Source organism: Symsagittifera roscoffensis, unplaced genomic scaffold, assembly GCF_963678635.1.
Source record: "Symsagittifera roscoffensis unplaced genomic scaffold, txSymRosc1.1 SCAFFOLD_800, whole genome shotgun sequence".
NCBI lineage: Eukaryota > Metazoa > Xenacoelomorpha > Acoela > Convolutidae > Symsagittifera > Symsagittifera roscoffensis.
In genome coordinates, this window is record NW_026971014.1 from 2,883 (window position 1) to 11,347 (window position 8,465).

At 38.7% G+C, this 8,465-nt stretch overlaps 1 protein-coding gene across 1 annotated transcript; it reads left to right on the forward strand.

Annotated features, from left to right (window-relative positions):
* Positions 1 to 1,217: 1,217 nt before the first annotated feature.
* Positions 1,218 to 2,615, forward strand: LOC134856117 (stonustoxin subunit alpha-like). The gene has a single exon (XM_063872484.1). It carries the CDS (start codon positions 1,218 to 1,220, stop codon positions 2,613 to 2,615), a length of 1,398 nt encoding a protein of 465 aa, XP_063728554.1.
* Positions 2,616 to 8,465: the final 5,850 nt, after the last annotated feature.

Genomic DNA, 8,465 nt, shown 5'->3' on the forward strand with positions numbered 1-8,465 from the left:
ATCAGTTGAATGGCTCCTCGACCTACCTTTCGCTTCTGATTTTGCACGAGCGTGAAAAAGACTCGTTCAGTTTGTCAAACGAGCTCTTCTCATGCACATTGTTTCAACAAAACTGACTTGGGGCCTTTTCAACACAGTTGTTGTCAAAATAGAAGGCTTCAAAAAATCAAGGCCACTAACCTAAGTACAAATTGATAATTCAAACGAAGCTCCCTTAACCCCAAACCACTTTATACTGGTGAAGCCGTTTTTTGCCAGCCTTACTGGACACCTGCCAAATCTCGGTTAAAATGGAGTCAGCAAAAATTTCCGTCAGAAAGTGACGATATTATCTGGCTACTTGAAGAGTCGACTTAACGTGGGTTCTGACCACTTGGCCGCATGGCACAGCTATTCACTGGCCTCCATCGTATAACTAGATCAAGTGAAGTAAGATCGCTTTAGGAAGTTTAACCCGCCCCTTTTTCAGGCTCGAACATGTCCTCCTCAAATCCATTTATGGTTAGGGTGGCCGCGATTTTGTCCATGGTTTGACTATCTGATGAAGAAATTCTCCCGTAATTTAATGCAAACATCGTGATCATAACTTTTTTCGCATTTGAATGCAATCATTCATTCTGTAAATCATTTAATTATCAAGAGTGTGAAAAGAAGTTGACTTGAGTATAAGATTGCAACAAAATCCAAACAAAGGCTATTGATCCAAGTAGCCCCTCACCACCAGTAGGAAAATATATTGAATAAATGAGTTACTGAATTTTACCCTTCACCCCAGATCGAGGTACAATTTTAGGTAGAGCGAACCCATTTTTCTCTGGACATATTACACAAGTGTAACTCAAGGATAGTCGATCCTTATTTTCCACCTTGCTTTTCTTTTAAAGTTTAAAGTTTTCCCCATTGCTCTTCACTGCTCAAGTTTTTTTCTACGGGCATGTGATGGGAGATTTATGTGCGTTCAGTGTTGGTTAAACCCCTCTCACCTAAGCTAATGTGAGTTTTTAGGTTTCCACTAACAACGTGGGCTCCCTAAATCTATATTTCATCCAAGTTTAATAGCTGGTTTTCACTGGCTTAAAACTGAAAGTTTTAAGGCTCGTTTTTGGCTGTCTCTGACATATAGGCAAGAAACTGAAACTTTTTGTTTTGTAACATTTTCATCTTAAGCTGAAAAAATTCGCTTAGGGGAGAAGCCGGAGCCCCTGGTAAAAAATCCAATGGGACAACACATTGAGCTGGGAGAACTTTATGATGCAACAAGTGGATTGTTTTATGGAGGGTTAAGTCTGTGGAATTCATCTGACTTGGCTGGAAACAATACAAGGATATATCCAAGCCCAGACACACAATTTAAAGTTTCTATTGGCACAGAAGAAGTTCGTAGCAACAGTTCGCTGGATCTAAATGGCTCTGTTGAAGTCGACTTCAAGATAATCGCGGTTTCGGGGAACGCTAAGTACCTGCAAAGCAGTGGAAACGCTCGAAACCAAGCGCGGGTTGACTTAACTTGCACGAGAACTAACAGAGTGAGGAAGTTGGACACGGAAAATTTGATCGTTATGCCTCACAAAGAAATGATAATGAAGCAATCCAACATCACCCATTTTGTAGCGGAAGTGGTTGAAGGCGGAACTGCAAACATTACTTTCAAAAAAGATTGCAAAAATGACTTCGAGTTGAAAGAAGTTGCTGGGAACTTAGCAGGTAAATTAAATATCAACGTTGTTACGACTAGTGTGTCTGGCGGTGGATCATCAAAATTTGAGGACGTTTCCAGTTTCGAACAGTTTGACATCAGCGTATCAGGGCCACTAACAGGGTCGTTCACATCGTACGAGGAAGTGATGAAAGTGGCTAAAGATATTCCTAAGGAACTGGAAAAGTACAACAACACACTCATGGTTAAACTCCTTCCAATTCAGTTCATTGAGCCAAAACAACAGAAAAACATAGAAAAACCCCTTGATGACAATTTTCTGCGACAACTTATAGTTGCTCTTCGGAAAGCAGAAAACCTTCTCTATGATATCGACAGCATGAATGAGTTCGAAGATGTCAAGCTGATACCGTCCATTCACGAGCAACATCAAAACTTCCGAAATAGTTTTGAATCATGCATTTATAAATATAGATCCTTCGTCAAGGAGCTCCTGCCTAAAATAAGATCTGGCCAAGAAGATCCGAAGGCTTTGGACGAGAAACGATCGCGAATGGATGCTCAGAGCCAAATTTGTGAGAAGTTTGTGAAATTGAAGAAACGAGAAGCTGAATATCTGGACAGCCTGTTCAAAGACATGAATGAAAATGGAATGAAAAATTGCATGAAAATGCAGGCGAAAGAATACTGGAAGGATCAGAAAGTATTCAATCTGTGCCTCGCAGCGCTGACAAGTGAGAGACATCCTTTAGAAGATGAAATGATGAAGGCCACGCCCAACAGGGACATTGACGCTTCTGGACACCATTGGTACGATGATCCCGAAAAAAGGAAAGCAATCGGTGCAGGAATCGAGCAGATAAAAGCGAATAAGGGAAACGAAACTCTATCCTTCGATGTTCGTAAGAGTGCTCAAAACAGCGTTTACGAGATTTTTGATCACGGACTGTTCAAGTGAGAATGAGCTCTCATTGTGAAATATTGTACAAATCAAAAGAACGGAACTTTTATTCTTATGTATATTAAAGAAATTTGTTTGAGCCGTATGGAATCAGTAGCAAATTAACAATTGTCACATGAACAATTGGTAAAAAAGAAAAATGTACCCTTTTACTGTAAATACTTTCTAATTGAAGAAAAATACTAATTAAAAGCTGTATTCTAATAAAAATTTCAGATATTTCAGTCATTGCGTCAAAACATTGAAAAACTAAAGAAGAAAAAGAAGAAATAGAAATTATTTCTCAGTGTTAATGGTAGACAAGCATATATAACAACTATAACATCAAGCAACAGAAGCAGTGAGTGAAAGGGTTATTTAACGAACCCATTTGGGTTGCAAAGCACCACCCATTTGATCAAATATAATACAAAAGTCGTGATCTTCAATGAAAGTGAAAAAAAAATTGAAAACATGAAACAAAACAATGACGAAAAGATTGTTTAAACTTGAATGAACATAATGCAGCAGATTAATGGCATTGTCCGAGCTCTACGTCAATTATTTTTTTAAAAAATCATCGTTGAAAAAAAGTGAAAATTTTCGGTCTTCTTTTTATCCTTCCCACACATTGTAAAACAAAAGGATGTTTTACCGTTTCGTATTCTACGTAAAGGTCCCAAAGCATCACGAGGCCAAACTGTGCACAGTGGATTCCGCATACATATACCTGTAACGTAAATTTTGTCGGCACTTTTGTTTTGTTTCCGCGACAAAACTGATTTCAAATACAAATACGTGTAGCGTAAATTTTGTCGGCACATTTGTTTTGTTTCCGCAACAAAACATTGGATTCCGCGACAAAACTGATTTTGGCCTGTTGCGGTTTCCGCTTACAATGCAGAGAATGCACAAATTGGCCTCGTAATGAGTGCTGGTTTAATTTCTTATAAGATTAGTTCAATTCCCTACCTACCCTTGTTACAAGAACGCAATACAAATCGCGGTAACTACTTAAAAGTCACCTTTTTCAAACCCCATGATTTTGAGGTGAAACATACATTCAAAATTGGATCTCTCTCAGATAGCATGAAAAAACTAAAAACTCTAATTGAAAAAAAGAGATTGTCTGAATAAAAACACAACCCGAAATATAAACATTTTTTCTTCTTAAGCGACGGGCGGAAAAATTTGTTTCAAGGAAAATTAGAGACCTGGTAATTAAATCTAGTTTTTTCAAAAAGGTTCGTGAATTAAGTTTAGATATACGACACTGGGATCGGGGGGGGGGGGGGGGGGGATGATACATACAGGGATCATTGGGTACAGACTATACCTAATGATCCCTGTGTAACTATTTATTCCTAGTGATCCCTATGTATATTATTTATACCTAATGATCCCAATGTGAATTTTTTTCCAAAGTTTTTTCTTTCAAAACTTTTTCAAAAAAAAAATTTTTTTCGAAACTTTTTTTTTTCAAATTTTTATTCAAAATTTTCTTTGAAATTAAAAAAAAACGTTTAATTCCTATTTATCTAACTATTAATCCCTTTATAAATATGTTCTTCCCTATGTGTAACCAATGAATAACTATAAATAAGCATCCCTATGTAAAACCAAAGGTCCCTTTGTATAACCAATGACTCCTATGTAAAATTATTGATCCCTATGTATAACCAATGATTACTATGTAAAAATTTTGATCCCTATGTATAACCCATAATCCCTCATTGTAACCAATGACCCCTACTAAGAACCAATGATCCCTATGTAAAAGTTATGATCCAAATGCATAACCAATGATCCCTATGTATAAACAATTATCCTTATAAATAACCAATGATCCCTATACATAACCAATGATCCTTATTTATAACCAGTGATCCCTATATATAACCTATGATCCCTATATATAACCGATGATCCATACGTATAACCAATGATCCTTTTGTATAACCAATGATCCTTATGTATAACCATTGATCCCTATTTATAACAAATGATCCCTATGTATAACCAATGAACTCTATGTATATCCAATGATCCCTATGTAATTATAATGATCCATCTATGAAACGAATGGTTCCTATGTAAAACTTATGATCCCTATGTATAGCTAATGAGCTCTATGAAAAACTATTGACCGCTATTTGTTACAAATGATCCCTCATCTCATCATCATTATCATACCCAATTTGCCCCTCTCCATAAAATACGGTCCTGCGGGTCAGCGTGGGTAAAGCAACGTTCATTGCTATCATTTTCACATCATCTAACCTGGGTTTTTTGGTCTCTCACGTCTTTTGATGGAGAGATCTTCATCTCACTGGCAATTTTGATGCATGAAGCGGAGAGAGCGCACTCACCATGACCAAAACATCTGAGGCGTCTGCACCGAAGGACATTGATAATGTCACAAAGACAGCACAATGGTACTTCTGAGAGTTTTTGAGGAGACCAAGGCCGATGCGTGAGATCAGTAACTTTGTTTTTTTTGTTGACTCGCAGACCTTTACTCTCCAAATCAATTTTCCAAATCTTGAGCCTAGCGATGGATTCATCAAGTGTATCTGCCGTTATAACTAAGTCATTCTCATAGAAGAGCTCTCAAGGTACTTGCTAACGTTAATAAAATCGCAGCGAGAGGACCTCTAGGACGAGAATCAAAAGATGTGGACTTCGAAAAGAGCCCTGAGGTACACCGACATTCATTTTGAATTTTTCGCTGTACTGGCCGTTTACTCTTATCCAACTCCGAGCATAACAGTCCATACGCCGGATGACCTGCTGTGCCCGATCTTCGTTACAGAGTTTTTGAGGTACCATCACAGTGCCTGCCTGCGTACACAGTCAAAAGCTTTCTCGAGATCCACGAAAGGACAGTAGAGAGGACTGTTAGCAGCAATGTGTTTTTCCTGTAGTTGTCGGATGGTGAATATGGTCTATACGCGCCATCCTACAAATGATGGGTTTCAGCACTCGTTCTACCAGCTTCATGACTTCATCTGTAAGTTTCAGTCCTTGATAGTTGCCACAATTTAAGACCTCTCCTTTGCCTTTGTAGAAGTTCATAATGTAGCTCTCCTCCAAGTTTGCAGGGATAACACCATTTTTGAAAACAGCTTCAGTTAGATACCTCATCAGTTCGACGCCAAGATCTTCAGCTGCTTTCAGCATCTCAGCGACAACGCCACACTCCATTTTGCTGATGGATATGTAAATCAATTTTCTGAAAATTTCAGGTGGCTGACCAGCAATTGATGTAGTCTTCTGGAGCGTCTCACTTGGCCAATCAGTTTCTTCATAGTGTTCAACTCACAGCTCTAATTCATCTTTGTCAGGGATAACTAGCTGATCGCATCATTCCACACACAATTCTCGCCCGAGATCTCCTGATTAGCGCTATCCATCTGCATAGCAATCCAAAAGACAGAATCACCATTTAGAGAAACTGCGATGACTTCTCCCTTCTGAGCAGTAGACTTAGGTAAACAATATAGTTTGACTTGCGCTTTGGTTCCAGATAAAATCTCGACCCTTCAGCGCTTCAGTCGTCTTGTTTATTTTCATCAAGACTTTATTAATTTTGAAACTTACGCGTTTTGCTTGCACAACGTGGTCAACTTGTTCATTCCAGCACTAATGTTCAGGTCTCCAGTTGTGAATCTTTGATAGACCAAATACTTCAGTGGCACCCTTCAAAGCCGGAAATTTTAGGCGAGGAAGAAATACTCAACATGAATGGTTGTATCACAAACAGACTGAACAGCTGACAGCTCGTGTTTCTGAAGGCCCTCCTGGAAATGGTTGCCTGTGGCAGCGTCTCTAAGCTTCCATGCGTGCATGTGAGGTTTGAACTTTCACTTCTTTGGACGGGGTACGTTACGGCGAGATCGCAAACGACAAATTAATGTTGTTAGACCTCGCTTGGAACAACTTTAAAATCAGAAACGGCACTGCAAAAGGACTTACGATAGAGTAAGTAGTCCAGCTGCCTTGAGTGTTCACCCGAGCTATATGAGGTGAGGTGGGAGTCTCTTTTTTGAACCAGTTAATGCTGAATCGAAGGCCGTTGGCAACAGAAAATTCCAGGAGACGTTAGCCGTCTGTAATGCGCAAGCCGTAACCGTGTCCACTGTCTTGCTCTCGATAACTACCGTTAGCAGAGTCGACGTACCCCTTCCAGTCGCCAACCTGGATTAGTTTCTCAGAACCTAGAATCTTGGCAAAAGCTCGTTGACAGTGGCAGGCAGGCTAGCTTGCGGAGCAGAAACTGAGACAAAGGTGAGAACTATTTTTTCAATCATCAATTTGAGTATGATGATCCTGTCCGAGATACGCTGCACTTCATTAACTTCATCGACACAGGCTTCAGCAACGAGCACACCGGCTTCGCCAAGACCTGATTCGTTCGAACAGTAGTAGAAGCTGTACTTGTCGCCCTGGCCTTTCATGGTATGGACCTGGTTAGCTGCCACACCATCTTTCCACCTGTACCTGTGCGATTGAACAACGCAATTATTAAATTTTCTCTTCGATGGAGTCTCCAGCACTCCTAGTTTTCAGGTTACCTTCGTTCCGAGTGGCAACTCTGATTTTACTCAAGACCGGAGGGTTTCTACGATTTGCCGCAACGACCGGACCCTGCTTCCCGCATCCGCGAGTAAGCCAAGCCCGAGACGTTTCCTGCATTCCGATTAGTATGGCTACAGGCACCAAAAAGATGGTTTTTTTCTGTCGAAGACTTTGTCATGAGATTGAAGCGGATTTTTGAACGGAACGGATTTGTTTGCAGGTAAGAAAAGCGTGCATGTATCTAATGGGTGTAGATTTCTCTCTCTTAACGTACAATGAACCTACATTTCCAATTTTTGTGTGTCTGTTTGCCTGTATGTATGTTTGATTGCTTGCATTAGTGTCTGTATGATGTTTATATAAAATCGTTGAGACGAATAACTGTATGCAATTCTATGTGTCCGCTTATAAAAAAGTTCAATTGCCTTGCGTTTTCTGTGTGTGAGCCTTTTGTTTTTGTATATATGTAACTAATATCAATTTATAAATTTTTTGAGAAGTGTATCTAAATAAATAACAAGATACAATTTTACAAGTGTTTCAGAGAGTTGTATGATATGTATCTAGCAAAGGAGATAATTCCTAAACTAACACTCACTGTAGTTTCTGAAATATTGAGAATACTTCTCTAGATACTATAGATTTATTATGAATATTTTTGTCTGTGCAACCTGTGATGTACGTAGTTTTGTTTCCATGTCCCTAAGTGATGCCCCTAGGTGATACATAGGGATAATTAGTTATACATAGGATCATTGGTTATACATAGATATCATTAGTTAGTTATATATAGGCATGATTGTTAAACATAGGGATTGTTGATTATACATAATGCTCATTGGTTATACATAGGCATCATTGGCTATACATAGGAACCATTACTCTTGCATAGAGATCAGTGGAATACATAGTGGTCATTAGTTTTACATAGAAATAATTTTTATTAAATGATTTTTTATGTTGTTCAAAGTTTTGTATTGAATGATTTTTAAAAAATGAGAAGACGAAGAGTTTACTAATGAACTAGGTTTTTGTAGATCCAAGTATATGATATTAGGATCAATATGAGGTCAATGGTAGGAGAATTAAAAATCATTCCAAAGGCTTTTGGTATAAATAGAACGCAAGTGGGTTGATAGATACTACTACAGAGCTGACTTGCTTAGAGGATTGATGAAAAATTAGATCAAACAAGAGGTAGGGAATGAGCGAAGCATAAGTAGCCGAGGTTCTTGACTACAAAGCCTAATTTGGATTGTGAGTTTTTGAGGTAAACATTGTCAGTTAATC

What these genes read in the sequence shown, in the direction of transcription:
- LOC134856117 (XM_063872484.1), top strand. Translation starts at nt 1,218, where the DNA reads ATGGGACAACACATTGAGCTGGGAGAACTTTATGATGCAACAAGTGGA.